The sequence below is a fragment of the Ictalurus punctatus genome, chromosome 9 (genome assembly GCF_001660625.3).
Source record: "Ictalurus punctatus breed USDA103 chromosome 9, Coco_2.0, whole genome shotgun sequence".
Lineage (NCBI taxonomy): Eukaryota > Metazoa > Chordata > Actinopteri > Siluriformes > Ictaluridae > Ictalurus > Ictalurus punctatus.
Genome location: NC_030424.2, coordinates 27,969,175 through 27,990,504, shown reverse-complemented (window position 1 = coordinate 27,990,504; position 21,330 = coordinate 27,969,175). Strand labels below are relative to the sequence as shown.

The 21,330-nt window shown below is 41.8% G+C and overlaps 1 protein-coding gene across 1 annotated transcript; it reads left to right on the top strand.

Moving 5' to 3' along the window:
* The first annotated feature begins 332 nt into the window (after positions 1–332).
* Positions 333–20,908, top strand: reep3a (receptor accessory protein 3a). Its single transcript, XM_017476878.3, has 8 exons — positions 333–589; positions 10,425–10,497; positions 10,715–10,791; positions 11,006–11,126; positions 11,459–11,572; positions 14,024–14,159; positions 16,347–16,474; positions 16,646–20,908. The coding sequence occupies exons 1-8, from the start codon at positions 558–560 to the stop codon at positions 16,718–16,720; spliced, it is 756 nt and encodes a 251-aa protein (XP_017332367.1). The 5' UTR covers positions 333–557; the 3' UTR covers positions 16,721–20,908.
* The last annotated feature ends 422 nt before the right edge of the window (positions 20,909–21,330 follow it).

Below are 21,330 nucleotides of genomic sequence, written 5' to 3'. Positions count from 1 at the left end.
CACTAAGCTGTGCAGTGCAGGAAGAGCACATCAGGAAAGCTAGGCATGCTGACGTCACCTAGAAACAATTCGATCTATCCAATCAGCGTTTTCAGGAGGCGGGGACTATACTGAATCCTAGGTTCTGATTGGACAAATAATCTATCAGTTATTCCTAACGTTTTTTTCACCCTTTAGGCGATAAAACGGACAAAGGATGTTTTATCGAATTGATATTTAGGGAAATAAAACATAGAATGGCAGCGTCTAATGAAATAACCGTTGTCACGTTGCTCTGACGATATGATAAACAATCGTTTAGTTCGGTTTTTGCTAGCCGGATAAGCTGCAAACGAAAGTTTGAGCCGAATCCCAAACGGCTCTACTTGTAAACAAAACGCACTAGGTAGGTAGTAGAGTCTGATAGTGTTGTCCCTACATTTAGGGCGCCTACGTAGGGACTTTGCTGTGATTGGGAACATCGACATAGTTAAACTTCCCTTATCCCACCTTATACGTTGTTTCTTGCTTGGGGAAAGAGGTTCAACTGTTAAACTGGCAGGCGACAGAAGGATAAAATGGTTTCGTGGATTATATCCAGAGTTGTTGTGTGAGTAAAAAAAAAACTGCCATGTTCTCCTGTTTTTTTTTTTTTTAAATGAAATAGGGAGTATTTTTTTGACTTAGCAGTTGGCTAACTAGTAGTTATAACCGTGAGCTCGTGCGACTAATAACATAAATACGATGCTGCTGTTTTTATACAAAAACACTTTTATTTTTATTGCTATAATTAAAATTCACCACAATTATATAGCAGTTTCATATTTATTTTAGTTGTGCATACTTTTGTTAAAAATGTTATGCTGAAAAATACCATAATTATATATAATTATAATTATATATAATTATAAAAAATAAAAATACCCTAATATTATATATATATATATATATATATATATATATATATATATATATATATATATACACACACACACACACATATATACACATACACACACGATTCTGGCGCTACATCCATTCTTATTCTTCTTGATCTTGGAGCTGCTTTCGATACTGTGGATCATGGTCTTTTACTTATCTGCCTTGAAAGTGTTTTTGGTGTTTCTGGGACAGATTTAAACAGGTTTAAATCCTATTTTACCGTCCCCACTTTATTTCTCTGGGTGGCTAAAGGTCTGACACTAGCTCTCACTGGTGTTCCTCAGGGTTCAGTTTTAGGCCCTCTGCTCTTCAATATTGATCTATCTCCACCTGGGCATCTGCTGCGATCGCTCGGGCTCCGTTATCACTTTCATGCTGACGATACCCAAATCTACATTCACTCAAAATCTGGTGAAAACCTTGATGTTTGTTTTCTTTCTGAATGTATTTCTGAGATAAAAACGTGGATGAATAAGAACTTTCTGTGCCTGAACAGCGGGAAAACCGAAGTTATGCTTATAGGCTCCCGTCATCAAATTCGCAAAGCTGGTCCACTGTCTCTGTTTGTTGATGGCTCTGTTCTAGAGACCCGAAGTAAAATGAAGAACCTTGGAGTAATTTTCGATACCAGTCTTGCATTTGATTCTTTTGTTCGGAGCACTCTTAAAGCATCCTTTTTTCACATCAGAAATATAGCTAGACTGCGCCTAATGCTAAACGTCTTTGTGGCTGAAAAGCTGATTAACTCATTTGTTGTCACTCCGCTGGATTACCGCAACGCCGTTTTAACCGGAGTTTCTAAATCCACAATTAACAAATTGCAGTATGTTCAAAAATCTGCCGCCAGGATCCTGACGGGAACCAGGAAATGTGATCATATTACTCCTGTTCTGGAGTCCTCACACCGGCTCCCGGTCAGGTTCCGTGTCCATTTTAAGATCATGATGTTGACGTCCAAGGCACTACACGGCTTGGCTCCGCATTACTTATCTAGATTATTGATCCCTTACACCTGCAGACTACGCTCCTCACAGTCCAATTTGTTAACTCTTTCACAAACCCACCTAAAATCTACGTGTGACAGGGATTTATCTGTCTACGCTCCTTCACTTTGGAACTCTCTTCCTCCTGAACTCAGGGAAGCTCAGACCTTTGGCATTTTTAAAGCTCTACTCAAGACACACTTTTTTAAACTTGCATTTTAACTGTTGTCTTTTTTTTTATTATTGTTTTATAATAATAATTATTATTATTATTAACGTTGTTGTTGTTCTTATTAACTTTCCATGGTACTGCTTTAATTTTTCTAAATCATTATGTATATAATGCACATTTACTGCAGATGTTATAAGCTTGTAATAAACTGTTTATGTCTTTGAACAAAAGTGGTTTTGCCCAAGGCTTTCTCTTCTGACCCTGTGTAATGATACACCCCATTTTTTTGTGTGTTTTCCTGCTTCAACATCTTCGTAACGAAAATTCTTTAGGGTTTAGCGAGACTGGAACATCCTGTAATATTATTAATCCTGCTAGAGGAATGAGATGACTTTCGTCTACCTGCATCACTGTGTTGTCTTCGTACACATGGACATGATGTGTGTCTGAAACAGGGTAGTGAGCATGTTTAAAGTGCTACTGGGGTTTCAGAGGGTTTTGTAAATGTCCTTTAGTGACGTGGATAACAGTACAATGCTATTACTATATTACTAATATCTAGTGGGAGGAAAAACACCAAAAATCATTCTTGTTTTAATTGTATAGTTCAAACCTTCAACCTTTTTTTTTTTCTGTTGACGATTCAACCTGTACTAGTCTTGTGATCGTCCAATGAAATGCTCTGAAGAACGAATATGTCCCGCCCACGGCGGTGTGTCTTGTTCTACAGCCAGTCCGTCCAGGATTTCGAGATTTCAACGCGAACGCAAAATCAAGCGAACGCCGCGATATGCGAAGGAGCTTGCGATTTTTCAGAGTCAACGCGGATTCGGGCCGAGACGCGTCACGTGATGTCATGAGTACAGCTAAAAGGTCTCGTTTACCAACAGACATCACTGCGAACGAGCGTGCGATCGCAGTTCTGTGTAGTCGAGATTTCGCCAGTTCAGGTAGGTTTTTCCAGGTAGCGTTTTTGGCTTCACGTCTTCCCAATGGCTCGGTTGAGGGAAAAAATGGTTGAAGTTTATTCATTTGGAAGGAAGAGGAGTTAGTTGGTAAGAGTAAGTCACGGGACGAAGAAATGTTACAGGGAACGAAGCACGACCCGAAAGCGAACTCAAATCTTTATTGGACATAATCGGAAACGCAAACAGAATCCCTCTAAATTGTTCCAGAGTGAAAATGTCATTTTAAAAAGAGCTTCACCGGGTAATAATAACGGAATTTTTCCACTCGGGTGGGATTTCAAGAACGTATGGCCTAAAAACCTACACGTCTTCCCTTTAGGCCTAAATTCCTGTCCATAATTTATCACTTCCTGTACACCTGGCTACAGGAAAATATGACATTAGATTGCTGCTGTAGCTGGGAATTCGAGGGAGCACAGGCTATCATATGTAAAGAACCGTTCTTTTATTTCGTTTATATCCGGTTTCCAACTAAACAGGGGCTTGGAGCAGAGGTGTAAAAATATATCATTTCCGATCAGAACGAACCGAAATGTTTCTAATCCCTGGTAAGTGATAGTTAGTAGTAGTAGTATTAGCAGTAGCAGTAGTAGTAGTATTAGCAGTAGTAGTATTAGTAGTATTAGCGGTAGTAGTAGTATTAGCAGTAGCAGTAGTAGTAGTATTAGCAGTAGTAGTATTAGTAGTATTAGCGGTAGTAGTAGTATTAGCAGTAGCAGTAGAAGTAGTATTAGGAGTAGCAGCAGTAGTAGTATTAGCAGTAGTAGTAGTATTAGCAGTAGCAGTAGTAGTAGTATTAGCAGTAGTAGTAGTATTAGCAGTAGCAGTAGAAGTAGTATTAGCAGTAGCAGTAGTAGTAGTATTAGCAGTAGCAGTAGAAGTAGTATTAGCAGTAGCAGCAGTAGTAGTATTAGCAGTAGCAGTAGTAGTAGTATTAGCAGTAGTAGTAGTATTAGCAGTAGCAGTAGAAGTAGTATTAGCAGTAGCAGTAGTAGTAGTATTAGCAGTAGTAGTAGTATTAGCAGTAGCAGTAGAAGTAGTATTAGCAGTAGCAGTAGTAGTAGTATTAGCAGTAGCAGTAGAAGTAGTATTAGCAGTAGCAGTAGTAGTAGTATTAGCAGTAGTAGTAGTATTAGCAGTAGCAGTAGAAGTAGTATTAGCAGTAGCAGTAGTAGTAGTATTAGCAGTAGTAGTAGTATTAGCAGTAGCAGTAGAAGTAGTATTAGCAGTAGCAGTAGTAGTAGTATTAGAAGTAGCAGTAGTAGTAGTATTAGCAGTAGCAGTAGAAGTAGTATTAGCAGTAGCAGTAGTAGTACTATTAGGAGTAGCAGCAGTAGTAGTATTAGCAGTAGCAGAAGTAGTAGTATTAGCAGTAGCAGAAGTAGTAGTATTAGGAGTAGCAGTAGTAGTGGTATTAGTAGTATTATTATTAGTAGTAGTAGTAGTAAGGAATTTTTGGCTGTTAGTTAAAACGGTAATTCCAGGGTTAACAGTGTGACATTTGAATCCATATTAACTTTATCTCAGCGTGTGCACAAGCTAAGCACCAGCGAGAGAGTTTGCATATCTGGTCACGTGACCTTTCATCTTTCAGAACCCAGTATGCAAATCTAACATACCCGTGGGCATATTATAGATATATAGCAGTTTATCATCGACATCACAGTTTTAAAGTCTACGGCACGCGCCGTGTGACAAAAGCATGTTCAAAGAACGCTGTAGATTTTAAAGACTTTCCTTGTTGTACTGTTGATGGATGACCGGTGACATTTCTGCCTCACCTCACCTCCTAGTAGAGGTAGTCGTAATGAATTCCAGAGTCAGTTGTGCTCGTTATGGTTTTAAGGAATGTAAGAAAATTGTGATATAAATGGCAATCTTGATATAAATGTGTCAAATACAATTGTTTTTAAAAAAAAACATTTATCAGTTCGGATCGGATTCGTTTATCAGGGGAAGTCTGTAACGAATTTTTTACACGTCTCCTCTAGGGCTGCACAATTAATCAAATATCGATCGCGATTACGATTTCGACTGCCCACGATTACTTGATCATGATCGACTGCGATATTGACGTTTAAAGTTCGTCCTCCGCTCATAGAAAACTCCGCTGCTGATCAAATCAAGCGCTTCCTAAACTTACAGCCAATCACCGGTGAGCGACGCAGGGATGACGTCTTTTTGTACGCCAAAACCCGGAAATGAGTTTCATTTAAATTCATTTAAACTCTCCGTGAATTTCCTCGAAACACACTGCGTTATTCGACGTGCTGACATATATCAAGTGGCTCCTCCACCTTTTTAAATAGCCAGTAGTGTCTGGCTTACCTCACAGCCCGGGCTAAGCCGTACTTGACGGTTAGCATCACGGACGCGAGCAGTAAAGTGAACGAAGTCGAGCCGTTTCCTTTCCTAACCAACTTACATCTGGAAAACTGAATAAAACGCACGCGTTCGAACAGCCACAGACGCATTCACGACCCGCGCTCGCCGATACGAGTTCTCTTGCTCGACGACTTCGGCATTTTAGATCCTAGAGAGCATACGATTGGACGGAATCTGATTCGAAGTGCACAACGATGTATCGGCGGTAGAGCGAGACTACGTTTTGAGCTTGTATATCGTCTAAATGCGAAATTTCGTCCTCGTTTTTTGGAGCGTGCTAGCTTATAGATGACCGTAACGCTGACATATTCATACTAAAAGCCACAAAACTTCGATTTTCAGCTGATTATTTAAGCGTATCCGATCATTTTCAGGATATTTATCGGAGCCAGAGAGCTTTCTGTTCCTGAGCGGTTCACTGACACAGCAGATTTATTCATTGTTGTTAGAAGTTGACGGTTTTTATAGTCCTGATTGATTCGGGGTCCGAGTGATTACACCCAAATTGGATTGGATTAGCCGCCAAAACAGGCTAATAAGAGCTTTAACAGCCCAGTCATAAAGATAAGAGTGTTGATGATGGCAGGTTGTGATTTCCACACTGTAACAGAATCAGGAGTCCCAGGGCCTCACTTTCTGAAGCACTCGCAATTACACTGCGTTTCAAGTGTTTACTGAGTTACTCGAGTGTTTGCTTAGTTAATCATGCACACGTGGAGCGTCGCTTATCTGTGGGAATCTAAGATACCACGGCCACGTCACACGTTACAGCGTTACGTCTGCCTGATAAAGACGATATATAAACCTTCACGGTAAAGTCCACAGGTTAAAGATCCGTCTTGTGAGATTCCAAAACCAGAATAACGTGGATGTGTCGGAAGACGTCAACGCCGGGATTCTTCCAAACACGTAAAAGTCCATCTGGAGTGATGGTCATGGTCATGGTCACACAATATTAGCACATGGTTATGAAAAAAGCAGAGTCACGAGTTGTTCATTTTGTGGCCTAGTGAGTGCTGAAGTTTATTCGGGAATATTCGGGAACGTAGGACACAAGTTAAGTCGTAGTCGGACAAAGACAGGATCTCATGAGAAGAATAGCGTCAGGAGAGTCGGTCTCTAAAGGATCAGAAAGAAGAAAAACCCAAACGTGAGATATAAAGGCTCAGATTCGCAGCTGGAGAGTACGCAAGACTTCGCGACGAGCTAATGAAAACCGGGAGTATATAAAAAACGAGTAAACAAGGAACTAATGAGGATCGGTTCGGACTACAGATGATCCAGAAGTGGCCTAGTATTCTGTTCATGGCGCTGTCTGGTGGTGTGAAGTGGAATGGTCAGGTGACTCAGCGATTTTACCACAAGTATGAAATGTTTTAAGGAGAAAATTACGTGTAGTAAAAGTTAGCTGAGAATGTTGGTTTAGATAGAGAACAATCGCTTACAAACAAGAACACGATATTGTTTAGCGAACGTTTACATTCATAGATGTATTCTCTTAAATCTCTTAAAGCGCACCTATTACCGTTTTTAAACGTTCCTAATTTTGTCTTAAAGGTCTCATACGATAGATTTTCGTGCATGCGAGGTCAAAAAACACTTTAACGTGCTCGTGATTTAAACTGCAGCATGACCGTTTTTCCCCTAGTGTCACAAACGACTCGTTAAATGATTCGTTCTAAATGATTCGTTCTAAACTCCTCCTTTCAGAGAGCATACTCTGCTCTGATCGGTCAGACGTCCCAGTCTGTCGTGATTGTTCTACCGCTGTCAGCGAGCAGCCGATGAAGACCAGAGGCGGGGCTTTTTTGTTACGAACCTACGTAGGTTAGTACAGGAAGTACAGTCTGGAATCACTAACGACTCGTTACAGCTGTTCAGAATCGATTCCTTCTTTCGGGAGTCGATAACGGCGTTTGTCGTGCGCTTTGATTTTCGCAGACTTTTTACATTCACGAACAGCTCTATAAAGAACACAACGGACGAGGTTGTATCGTGGCTGCGTCCTCGATTTTAAAAACTCGGCGAGTGGGTGGTGAACGCCGGGAGCGTGCGCCGTTCTCCCTTCTGTCTTTATTTTCTCTCGACATCGACGTTTTTACAAGCCTGCGTGTTCCTGATTCTGAAAAGGTCATCCGACTTCCACGCGTGTTGATTATCCAGCACAAAAAAAAAAAACTACCAACAACAACAACAACAACAAAAAACCTTTCTACTGACAGACAGATCGCCTTAGCGATACTCGATAGAGAGTTCTTCCTCTGGTTGAAACTCAAGTGCACCAATAACGGACTAAAAGATATGAAATCTGCTCGTCCTGTGCAGAAAGGAATCTGCAGAGAGCAAACACAGAAGTATGAGTAATTAGTATTAACGTTCTTTATTTATTTATTTAAGCTAGTTTCTAGTTCATCAAGGCCAGTTACGTTAGCATGTGACCTTAACGTGGCTCGTCTTACACAGGAACAGTGTTTATTTGTTGTTTAGTTCATGTAGCAGAGATAGCAAAGGGTGGAGAGACGGTTAGGCAATAGGGGGAATTGTTCCAGCAGCTCCCATTTACACACACACACACACACGCAGTATCAGGCGGTGCTGTCGTTCCCATAGTTACATGAAAATATATTGGCATGGACGCAGTCTCACTAAAGGCTGCATTTTTCCCACAAACCCACAGTCAGCGATCATAATGTTTTCCACTTGGCTCAGTTTCACAAGATCAAACAAAAGTGTTTGAAATGTTTATAAATCTGAAACGGAACGATACACACACACACGTGCACACACACACACCATGAGGAGGATGCTCGAGTATTTTAAGGGCTTTTGCAGATAACTACCAGATACTACTACTACTAACAGATAACCGTTCTGCCGTAAAATCATCCAGAAAATCCGAGTCCCGTTTTGTCAATGTAGATGAAATGACCTAGGTAAGGAACAAAATAGTTTGTGACGTGCTGCTATCGGAAAATAAAAATAATCAACCATGGGGTGGCGTGTATTTTTAGCTCTTCCTGAAGTGTGTTATTCCTCTCATGGCACAGAGATACAGAGATCAGCCGTAGCATTAACACCACTGACAGGTGAAGTGAATGATATGGATTATCTCGTTACCGTGGGATCTGTCAAGGGGTGGGATGTATTAGGCAGTCAGTTCTCGAAGGTGGAAAAACGGGCAAGTGGAAGGAAGGATCTGAGCGACTTTGACGAGGGCCAGATTGCGATGGTTGGACGACTGGGTCAGAGCGTCTCTAAAACAGCAGGTCTTGTGGGGTGTTCCTGGTATGCAGTCGTTAGTACCTAATAAAAGTGGTCCAAGGAAGGACAACCGGTGAACAGGGTCATGGATGCGAAAGGCTCACTGATGCACATGGGGAGCGAAGGCTAGTCCGTCTGGTCCGATCCTGCAGAAGAGCTACTGATGCACAACCTGCTGAAAAAGTCATCACGGACTCCTGTACGTCACCGAAAACACCTACAATGGGCGAATGAGCATCAGAACTGGACCAGGGAGCAATGGAAGAAGGTGGCCTGGTCTGATGAATCATGTGGAATCCACGTGGAATCATGTGTGATGCCCTGGGCGATGTTCTGCTGGGAAACCTTGTGCCCTGGCATTCGTATGGATGTTACTCTGACACGTACCACCTACACACCGAGTACACATCTTCATGGCAACGCTATTCCCTGATCGCAGTGGAATCTTTTCAGCAGGATAATGCGCCATGCTACACCGCAAACATTGTTCAGGAACGGTTTGAGGAACGTGACGAAGAGTTCGAGGTGGGATGTTCTAGACAAACGAGTCCGATCCACGGAGGCCCCACTTCGCAGCTTACAGGACTTACAGGATCTGTTGCTGACGTCTCGGTGCCAGATACCACAGCACACCTTCAGAGGTCTCGAAGGTGGAGTCCATGCCTCAACGAGTCAGAGCTGTTCTGGTGGCACAAGGGCGACCTACACAATATTACGCAGGTGGTGTTAACGCTATGGCTGATCGGTGTTTACATTACTAGAGAAAATGAATGTGTTGTAAAACGTCCTTTACAAAGCTCATCTATATTGATCAGAGTAGAAAAGAAACGAGGGTCTCAAACACTTACAAAGATGAAAACCATATGAGAACATGTTCATAATTTGAGGTTCATAATTAAAGCTGTTTTGTATTATTGATTTTTTCTTTTGACGTTTTGTAATTTATTATTATTATTATTATTATTATTATTATTATTATTATTATTATTTTGGAACTAGTGATATACTTCATGACAATGATCTGGCTTCTTTTCTACAAAACATCGGTAACGTTGTAGTTGAACTCGTAGTCACCATTTGAGACAATCACTGCGTTTACACGGACGGCGGTAATCTAATTATGGACCTTATTCTGAATAAGACGTATAATATTCTGATTAAGGTGTTTACATGAGTGGCTTTTAGAATATTCCTTTCATGTTCCCGTTTTACGTGTTATAGAACATAGACGGATTAACGTCACACGTCATTACGTCCCCACGTCACGCCGCCCGACGTCCCTCCAGAATTTCACGTATTGACGTACAGTTGGTCTTCGTTTTGGGTGTTTTTATTTTTAATTTCACGAACGCTTCAAGTGCGGTTAATTATCTGTCGTGCTGTACGTGCAAATAGACGACTGATTGAAGCCGTAGGCTGCGTCCCAAACCGCGTACTTACCGTCTATATAGTATAAAGTGCGCGGTTTCGGACGTTAATAGCGTGATCAAGGTGTGTACGTGTCTGTAACGCACGTCGATAATGCGACTAAAACAGGAACACTCCACACGTCTTAATTCCATTCGTGTTTACTTCGAGTGTGACTTTAATCGGATTAAGGTCATCAATAATCTCCGTTTACATGTTACGTTCTTAATCAGAGTATCGTCTTAATCGCGTGCGTATCGGATTATCGTCGTCCGTGTGAATGTACCGATAGTGTTTTATGTCTGAATGTTTGTGTTCGTGTTCCAGGCTTCTCTTTGGCACACTTTATCCAGCATATTACTCCTACAAAGCAGTCAGGACCAAGTCTGTAAAAGAATACGTAAGCCTGATTTTCTTCCTTTCTCATAAAACATTGGGATATTTACGAAATAAACAGGTGAAATTTAACAGAGGTGAAGGCTGGCTTGTATTCGTGCCGAATCAGCGTCTGTGTCCTGTACAGAGGAAAAGCAGTACAGCAGCTCTATCTGATCCCTGTCATTTCCCTTTCCTCTATGTGTGTGTGTGTGTGTGTGTGTGTGTGTGTGTTTCCGCAGGTGCGGTGGATGATGTATTGGATTGTGTTTGCTCTATATACTGTAGCAGAGACGATCGCAGACCTCTCCGTAGCATGGTGAGACATCACACACACTTTTTAAAAAAATTATTATTATTATTAATTTTTTTTTTTTTACGAAATATTTTAATTGCTTGTTAGGATTTCATTTTAAAAGTGCCGTGTGTTCGGCAAACTCATGAGGTTTGTGCCTCATGACCTCGGTCACATCTCCTCCAGCGCTGTCAGTAAACGCCTGTATTTGTTTATTTGTTTTTATTCGAACCGGCAGGTTTCCGTTGTACTACGAGTTAAAAATGTGCGTGGTGATCTGGTTGGTGTCGCCGTACACCAGAGGAGCCGGTCTGATCTTCAGGAAGTTCCTGCACCCGCTGCTGGCCTCCAGAGAGAGGGTACTCACATTAATCAAACTCCCAGGCTGTTGTAGTTTTAAAGGAAAACCAAACCGAACTCCACAATGCCAAGGACACTAATAATGAATGGAAACGCGGGCTTGTCGAACACGATATCCTCTTCCTACCGGACGTTTATTTTAACTTCTTTACTTCCGACGCTGGAAAAGCTGGAAGACGAACACGCCGAGGGCGTGGCTTTAGAAATAGACGGTTAATTTGTTCTAGGTAGTCAAAAATAAATAGAAGAAGACAAAGAGAACCAGTGAAGCATGTGAATTTTGGTGCTAACTGTTTGATGCTAACTGTGTGTGTGTGTGTGTGTGTTTCAGGAGATAGATGATTACATCGTTCAGGCCAAAGAGAAGAGTTATGAGACCATGGTGAACCTCGGAAGGCAAAGCCTCAGTGTCGCTGCTTCAGTCGCTGTCACTGCCGCTGTCAAGGTAGTACACACACACACACTCTCTAGAGGGAGAGCTCAAACGTGAATAAACGCAGGGTTTTTTTTTTTTTGCCGTCATGGTAACAGATACACAACACTCATCTTTGTCTCACAAAGGAGTCTTTCACACGTTCTCAGTTTACCGATCCACTCGAGTCGAACATTAAGCTGTCAGTACTAACGTCCTGAACTCCCGCTCGTGCCAGCGTTTAACGCTTCACCCCTAAGCAGTCCTGTCCTACCGAACCAGCGCTTTTGTACCACCCGAAGAATCAAGTCGGCATGTAAGCGAGCAAAGCAAACATGGAGGACGGAGTGCTGGTGGAAAACGAGTCTTGCTAGTGAGAGAAGATTTACGACGTGTTGAATAAAAAAAAGTGTTATCGCCAATGTTCCAACTTCGCAGTGGAAACACCGGTCAAAAGTTTCTTTTTTCCCCCCTCACATTTTAGGATAATAATAAAGTCATCAAAACTCTCGAGTAACACAAATGGAACTATGGGAAGTATGTCGTGCTAAAAAAATAAAAATAAATAAAAAATCCAAAATAAATCTTCATTAATTTAGTATTTCATCAGCTTCAATTTCCCCAGAAACGTATTCTCGGCGTTTTCTCACCCGATTTCTTGAGGAATTTCCCCGAGATGCTTTTTTAGACAGTATTAAAGGAGTGCACACCGACGCCGGACTCTCATCGCCTGCTTTTCGGAAATATTTCCCCCCCGAGTCGTCCGTTTAAATAAAGATTTTTTTTCGTTTTCTAATGGAGGAAACTTTGAGATCAAAAGGTTTTTAAGATCATGAGAAACATTTCGGTCGGGTGTCCACATACTTTTGACCGGCAGTGTACGTGTTTGTCGCAAATGATCTGTAATATAAATATCATTTATCTCGTCGTGTTCTGAATAATGTCACGCATGAGGCGTATCACACAGACATCATTGATCTGGGAAGCAGGTTTATTAAGAAATATGGCATAACGATACATATATATATATATAATTTATTTGACCCTTATTTCTCAGGCTTCGCTGCTGAAAAATCATTTCTTGCTTGCCGCATGCAGTGGAATCTTATTCCTGAAGACAGCGGGCGTTTCTGCTGTGCTTTTCTTCTGGTTATTTCACTCTCATTCCCTCTCTCTCTCTCTGTTTCTCTCCCTTCTTCCTCTCTCTGTACACTAGACTAACCTCGTAATGGTCTTTGTGCCTGGCTAAAGGTGTTGGCGCTGAAGGTAACACCCTGATTTGTTTATGTTCTGCTCACTTGCTTCTTCTTGCACGCAAACGCTGTATTATATGTATACCCATTTTACCAAGAGAGCGTATGGAAAGAGGAATTAGATTTGTTTATTTATTTATTTATTTATTTAGCGGTGATTCTTTCCAGGGTGACGAGATCTACCAGGAGATTAAGCTAGTTTTTAAAATGCTGTTTAAAAGCCAGTGTTGTTTATTTATTTATTTATTTTATTTTTAAAAAAAATGTTGTTCAAAAGCTAATTATTAAAAGGCTACAAGGTCCGCTGCATTATTGGCACACCTAGAAATTCTTATGAGCAAGAATATGGGGGGGGGGGGGGGGGGGGGGGGGGGGGGGTTCGGTTAGTGTTCCACTGATTGACTGCGTTTACACGGACAGCGGTAATCTAATTACGGACCTTATTCTGAATAAGACGATATTCTGATTACGGTGTTTACATGAGTGGTTTTTAGAATATTCCTTTCATGTTCCCGTTTTACGTGTTATAGAACATAGATGGATTAACGTCACACGTCGTTACGTCCCCACGTCACGCCGTCCGACGTTCCCTCCAGAATTTCACGTATCGGCGTACAGTTGGTCTTCGTTATGGAACCGTATACAGTTTTGGGTGTTTTTATTTTTCATTTTACGAAAGATTCGAGTGCGGTTAATTATTTGTCGTGCTGTACGTGCAAATAGACGAGCGCCTGGAGTGATACCATCTCTCCCACCTCCCTCTTGGACTCCCAAATGATTTCTTTTTTTAAAGCGCTTAGGAATTGGTATATCTCTTTAGATATGAGGCGAGACAGAAGGACATCATTTCTTTAGTAATTGATAAAGTTAAATTGAGAATAAAGCGTGTTGACCGTCGGGGGTGCCAATAATTATTTTCTTTAGCATACTGGAGATTTTGCTTGCCCTTTGTGTGCTCACACTTCTTCTTTCTTTTCATAGCTGAATAACTGGTACCGTTCACAAAGATTTAGGAAGCTACTGTTTTACTTCCTGAAAACGAAACGAACCACGAAATAACCAGAGCGAGATGGATGCTGGTTATTAGTAGATATAAGATGCCATCAGGAACCAGTTAAATTGTAGCGTCTGTATAATTAAACCTAATCCATCCGTGGCGAAGAGACAAACGGAGGAACTTCTGTTATAGAACTCGACATGATAACCTGATTTTGTTTTTTTTTTTATACAGGGACAGGGTGCCATCAGTGAGCGTCTAAGGAGCTTTAGTATTCCTGACCTCACCCAGGTTCCGTCCAGCCAATCAGCATTCGCGAAACCGGCCCAGCCGGGCATTGAGAGTGAAGACCCCAGCACCCAGGGCTCTGGTAGGCAACTGACAGTCAAACCTTTCTCAACGTTTCTCTTTTTTTTCAGACGCTGTGGTTATCTAAGAATAAAATATTTCATAAAAATATATATTTATGTCCGTGTATAAGAATTCAGAAGGTAATAAAAACACGTTTCCGGGCAACACAGGGGTGTTTTTGGTCAAGACTTTTGGATACCCACTTTTATAGGAAGCTTGATGATGCCATCAGTCCCATATTACTGGGATATGATTTAAGCAGGATGTATCCTGGGATCCATTATGGTATCTAACAGTAGACAATCTTAACAGTAGACGATTTCCCCTCGCGCTAGCGCTGCAGCACGCAGCACCCAAACCTCCGGGTTCCGGTGACATCGACTTTGTTTACTTTTGACACGTTTGTGTTTCGTTATGATTTCTGTCCTGTCTCCTCCGCCGTATCGTCATTGGTCGTTTCCCGTATGTGTGTTCACCCTTGATTTCATTCATTACTTAAACCCCTTCGTGTCTCTTTGTTCATCGCGAAGTATTACCGCGTGTGTGTTCTCACCGCGCCAAGCCTTTGTACATCGCGTTTTGTTTCATGCTTTTGATCCGGTTCTCCTCCTCGTTTCTCCGGTCCTGTTTAGCCTCGTTTATACCCGCTATTGACCCACTGCCCGTTTTTGACCATGCTATTGTCTCACGTTTCGGATTTGTCTGCCTGTCTCTACTCTAATCAATCTCTTATCCGTCCTAATCCACGTCACGTGGCAATTCCCCGATCATATCCGCTTTGTTGTCTCTCAGAAATTATTTCACACTTTCTCCCTATTGTTGATATTTTCAAGTATATACTGAGTAATACGTATTCGGTGCACAACCAGAATAGAACCCACTCCCACAAGATTATGCAAGTCTGTGAGGACTTTTAACAAAAAAACAATTCCTTATTGCACGTAAATTAATTATTGAAGCGTCAGTATGGGTACAGTAGTAAGACACGATTAAGATATGATTCTGTTTGTTGGACTTATATTAAGAACAAGGTTCTTGGATAATTTAGTGGACATGTACGTACGGTGTTTCTCAGATTCACACTTTCAGAGCGTACGCTAGCAGTATAGTTCTTCCTTCTCCAACTTCCAGTCAGCCCTGGAATATAAATAGAGCCTTGCATACCCTGGCACTGACATTGCCTTTACTGAAAACGTCAGTATATTCTATGAATACCACCATCCACTATAAACCTGTCATTCCTGTTTACTCTGCACATCCTGCAACGATTTCTATTTCTTGCTCGCAGCTTCTTCTTTTTTTTTTTTCTTTTTTTTTTTTGATACAACTTTCCCCAGAGAAATAAGGATCGGGTGTGAATATTTTTATTACCGGATTTCCGATGAAGGCCATAGATGATGCTGTGGCTGTGTTGCGAGATGAGATGTGATGCGCCTTGATTAAACTGCCTGAAATGATGCTTAAAAGCTTCCAAGACACAATAATCTCTTAAACAATGACTGTAGTGTTGCTGCGTGCGCCTTATATGGCGTGCTTTAGACAGCTACCGATTTTAATAGGATCTAGTTGTACCTCCTACACTTCGAGAAGCTGGTTTACACAGCTGATTGCTTCAGACATTTCCAGTGTACCTCTAAATACAAGGACACAACATTCCAGAAATATTCCTCGCCCACTCTAGATTAGTCACGCACTCAAAGACCGGTCATAAGGATTCGCTTCGTGTTGAACTTTCTCATTGAGGGAACATGCTTAAGAGGAAAACTTGACTTCCTGTAGGGCTCAGATTTAGATCAGTCTAGCTGGTGATCAGACCGGCTTGACACTCTGTGCACTTTTTTATTATTTGTATTTTGATGAAAAAGCTCCGGCGGTCTCAGAAAATCCAGTGGTAGCTCAGGGGTTAAGGTGTCTACTGCTCAGAAGGTTGTGAGTTGTGGATCCTTGAGCGAGGCCCTTCACCGTCAATTGCTCAGATGTATGAATGAGATCAATGTAAGTCGCTCTGGATAAAAGAGTCTGCCTAATACCCTAAATGTAAATGTGAATTCAGCCTGTGATCTGGGTCGTAAATCTCCCAAACTAGAGATTATCCGTGCGGTTATATATGGTTTCATCTCTCTAGTACTATTAAATTAGTTCCATAAATAAATCGAACTGTCCTGGTCCGGCTTTAAATCCTACTCTTCTGCTAATGCCTATTTAGAGTACAAGCAGGCAGGACACAGGGAGGAAGTAGATGGGACGTGTTCAGAGGACGACTCATCGTTGCCAAAGGGTCTGCGCAGAACTCAGAGTGTGAAGATGAGCCGTGCCAAAGTTGTACGCAAAGAGGTGTGTATGCACAGGAAACAGCTTGTTTCTAGTGCGAGATCCGTTTGTAACTCCGTTACTGATGGTTATTTTTAAATATTCAACTATTAACAAATGTGCTATATAATCCTAATTAATCATATTCATTTGATACTATTCTGTGTGTGTGTGTGTGTGTGTGTGTGTATACAGTCTCGTTACAGCTCCCTGAAAATTAAAACCAGAAGGAGGCCAGTGATCGCTGCCAACACGTTTGAACAGCCATGATCAACAGGAAACACGCCAGAAACCAGCTTGGATCGTCCCATTAGGCAAACCACAAAACCTTCGAATGAACAGGCCTAGTCCTTTTTAAAACACACTCCTAAGGACCGTCTGTATGAACAGGCCTAGTCCTTATGTGTCACCCAACAAACTTCCCAGGAAAAGACCTCATAGTCCAGTAATGTACCAGCAAAGTATGAACAATTAGTCATTCCGTAACACCCGTTAGTCATCCCACAGTACATGCCTGATGAGCTGTGGTATGAACAGACCTGATCGTCCTGCAACACACACCATAAAAACCTCTATATATACATGTCCCGTCAATCCGTAATCCGACGGACGGAGACAGATTGTGCAATAACACGTGACAAAAGCATCCGTATCAACAGGCCTGGTCATTATTATATTGATGATTTAACAGACACGATCATTCCAAAAGACACCCAAAGAGCATCTATGAACAGTCCGGATCGTTCCACAATACACTCTAATGGGAAGCATCTATATGGGCAAACCCTGTCATCGCGTAATACAAATCCGTAGAGCCGTTGTATGAACAAGCTTTGTCGTTGCCAACGATCCTCGATACGACCAGGCTTTGTCATTCCGTAACACACACCCGAGGATCCTCTATATGAATGGGCTTCATCGTTCTGGAACACACATCTAATTAGCTTATATACAAATGGGCGTCATCGTTCTGTAAAAAAAAAAAAAACTCGAGGAATATAAATGGGTTTTTGTCATTCTGTAAGCTACTCGAGGAGCCTCTAGACGAATGGGCTTCGTCATTCTATATCACACATGAAGATCCTCGTCATTCCATAAAAAAAAACACACCTGAGGACCTTGTCTATGAACTGGCATCGTCATTCTGTAACACACTCCTGAGGATGATCGTCTATATGAGTAGGCTTCATCATTCCGTAACACGCCTGAGGATCCTCTATATGAACGGGCTTCGTCTTTCTGTAACTCGCATCCGAGGAGCTTATATATAAATTGGTTTCGTCATTCCGTAACACACACCAAAGGACCTTCTAGACGAACGGGTTTCTTCATTCCGTAACACACACCAGAGGATCCTCTATACGAATGGGTTTTGTTCTGTAACACACACCAGAGGATCCTCTATATGAATGGGTTTCGTCATTCCGTAACACACACCAGAGGATCTTCTATATGAACGGGTTTCATCATTCCGTAACACACACCAGAGGATCCTCTATACGAACGGGTTTCGTCATTCCGTAACACACACCAGAGGATCCTCTATATGAACGGGTTTCGTCATTCCGTAACACACACCAGAGGATCCTCTATACGAACGGGTTTCGTCATTCCGTAACACACACCAGAGGATCCTCTATATGAATGGGTTTCGTCATTCCGTAACACACACCAGAGGATCCTCTATACGAACGGGTTTCGTCATTCCGTAACACACACCAGAGGATCCTCTATATGAACGGGTTTTGTTCTGTAACACACACCAGAGGATCCTCTATATGAATATGTATGACTTCGACATTCCGTAACACACACCAGAGGATCCTCTATATGAACGGGTTTCGTCATTCCGTAACACACACCAGAGGATCCTCTAGACGAACGGGTTTCAAAGAAGAGGTGGCGTTTCAACTTTGGATACATCGTTGTCTGTATCAGCGTGAACTGGGCTAGTAACACTGGGTACACCTACGCTTGCTACAGACGCGGTGTTAGACAGACCTGGGCCACCGCTGTCAGAGGACTGTGGTTGCAGGGCGATAGCTTTGTAGCCACTTCTCCATTTTAATGTTACGAGCTATTACCTAACTTCATCATATAGCCGTGTGCTGGCGATAAATGACATGCGGTCAAATGCACACTGACGCAGGACTGTGAGTGGTTTGCAGTTTTGACCGTGAAAGACAGGTTAATATGATTGGATGTCATGTATTTGACCTTTACAACATTGCAGTTTTGCTGTTTGTACACTGGAGGGGGCACATGTTCATTTTTTTTGGCCGTGAGAAAAACACGGATTACAATTTTAATGTTATTCAGTGAGGCGTAATTAAATGAACAGTAATCTCAGCATTTTGCTGACGTACCCCCTCCGTCACCTCACTTTGGGAACCACTGCTCTATACGAATGGCTTTCGTCATTCCGTAACACACCTGAGGATCATCTATGTTAAAGGGCGTCGTCATTCTGTAAAAACACACCTGAGGATGATCGTCTATATGAACGGGCTTCGTCATTCTGTAACCCACATCCGACGAGCTTATATATGAATAAGCTCCATCATTCCGTAACACACATCAGAGGATCTTTATATCAATGGGTTTCGTCATTCCGTAACATACACACCTAAGGAGGCTTGATAAACACTTGGTCGTCCATTAACACTCCAGAGCCTCAGTATGAAATCTATAGCAAGTGTTTATCATTAATCCCTTAGCTGTTTCACCTTGAGCCCCTCTCCCCCATCCTCCCCAATTCAACACTGGCCTAAAACGCTGGACTGGTATAAGATGACATTTGACATAAACACACCATGAACGTTTGTGACGTTGACTGACAATTTTCTTCATTTATGCAGAGGATCATTTTCCCATCTTAAACGAATATAGCGGGGGGGGGGGTTGGCGTCGTCATAGCGACAGCTTTTAAAACGGCTTTTCCATTTATTAAAGTGTATAACAGCTCAGCGTCGGACGCTGGCAGATATTATTTATTTCATCAATTTAGACCGAGAACCGAAATACTTAAAATAGCCTGCCTATTAAGAATTAATACAAATTAATAATCTTCATTCGTGAATTTTCATCAATACTGGTCTTTATTTGATCTCAACAGCTAGTTAGTTTCTAACAGGAAGCGTAGTAATCATATCGTTTCGGTCGTTTTGTCGCAATACCAAAAAGCGGCCTTTAATTCCTTAGTGGGTTTTATAAGGAGTTTCAGGTCTACTGCTTTAACATTCATAATGAATGCAGCTAATATTAAGCACTTTTCCAACACTGCCTTGCCTACTTCTCTCAGATGTGTGCGTCTGGATGTCGCAACGCTCAGCGGCCTGTTTACAATTCATTCTTCGTGCATCTTTTCTTTTTTTTTCCCCCCGTCTTGTAATAATGCTTAGTTTAGGGCGTGTACAGATCATTTAACTTAACACAATATTGTATTTGTTTTCATTTCACAAGTCGTAGTATTCCCGTGTCCAGAAGGAATCTACCTTTGAAGGCACAGTTTTGCCGAGCGCTTGTGCTCCGGCCCTGAAGGCTGTGTCCCCGTAATTCTGTTCACAGGACGAGAATCCCCCTACGAACGTTTGGACACTATGGCAGAACCAACCGTTGTGCCGTTTTTCCCAAGCACGACGTCATGATAATATCGGAAGCTGGTAAATAAAAGCGTTCCAATTTAACGGCCTAGCACTCTTCGAACACGTGGATGTGAACCGAATGTGCGCTAAGCACCGTGCTTGTGCTCTGCGGTCTTGTTTAGAGTTGAACCGTGCGTGTATTTATGTATCGAGACGCTTTCTTCCTTTTAAGTGTAGCTTTGTGGACTCGTATTTTAGTCTAGTCCACTAGTGGACTTCATCTGCACTTTTAAATTCCGGATCGGACTTATCGGAGTATCCTGAAACAAAAACATGACCTAATTATTTAGTTTTAAATTCATGGACTCAAAACTACGCTCAAACTCTCTCTCTCTCTCTCTCTCTCTCTCTTTTTTTTTTTTTTTAACTTCTTCCCAGAAGAAATGACGACCAAAAAAATCGTATATTAACGTGTGTTATATTGTTCGTGTTTGTTACTACGGTGTCGAACTGTTCTGTTTTCTCGCCTGACGCGGGTGTAAATGTGTAAGAGAGAACTCCGTCCCATACTCGTCTATTCGGCATCCGTTCTGTAAACGTTAGAACATTCCAATTTGGCGTAGATCCACGTATGTGCATTTGTTGGACTGAGACGTCGTGTAAGATGATCGATCGGTTGCTTTTGTTGTGCGAGTTAAAGCAGAGTGGTTAAGGAGAGAAAACACTAACATTATTATTATGTACTCTCTTATGAGAGAAAATCCAGCAGCTGGTTTGAAGGCCGTAGTTAAGGCCGGATCTACACCGGCACGTCCAGTCTGAGCGAGCCTGAATGTCTCTGCATCGATTGTTTAATAAAGTCGAAATGCTTTGATTTTATGACTGTCCTGTTTTCAATTCCATGTACTACTATTTACATTGACATTTATTCATTTAGTAGACGCTTTTATCTAAAGCGACTTAAAGATGAGGATTTATCAGCCAGGGCCAGAAAGGAACCGTGTGATTGGTGTGCAATATATATGTGTATTTCTTTAGTTTTACAGTGGAGTCTGTTCTGCCCCAAAATCTTTTTCATACACTTCTTAGGTTCCGTTTAAATCAAATTCAAGAGAGAGAAATAATAACGGGTCGGAATGGTCAGAATCCCTTCAGGAGTGAGCGGGAGTAACCCCTGTGTTTCTGTCTGCTCACTACTTAGTAAGTGACGAACTATATATGGGTCATCCATCCTTCCATTTTCCATACTACTTATCCTGCACAGGGTGACGGGGAGCCTGGAGCCTATCCCAGGGA

What these genes read in the sequence shown, in the direction of transcription:
- reep3a (XM_017476878.3), top strand. Translation starts at nt 558, where the DNA reads ATGGTTTCGTGGATTATATCCAGAGTTGTTGT. An exon ending in ATTATATCCAGAGTTGTTGT is followed by an intron (nt 590 to 10,424) that starts GTGAGTAAAAAA and finishes TTCGTGTTCCAG; the next exon opens with GCTTCTCTTTGGCACACTTT. An exon ending in CCAAGTCTGTAAAAGAATAC is followed by an intron (nt 10,498 to 10,714) that starts GTAAGCCTGATT and finishes GTGTTTCCGCAG; the next exon opens with GTGCGGTGGATGATGTATTG.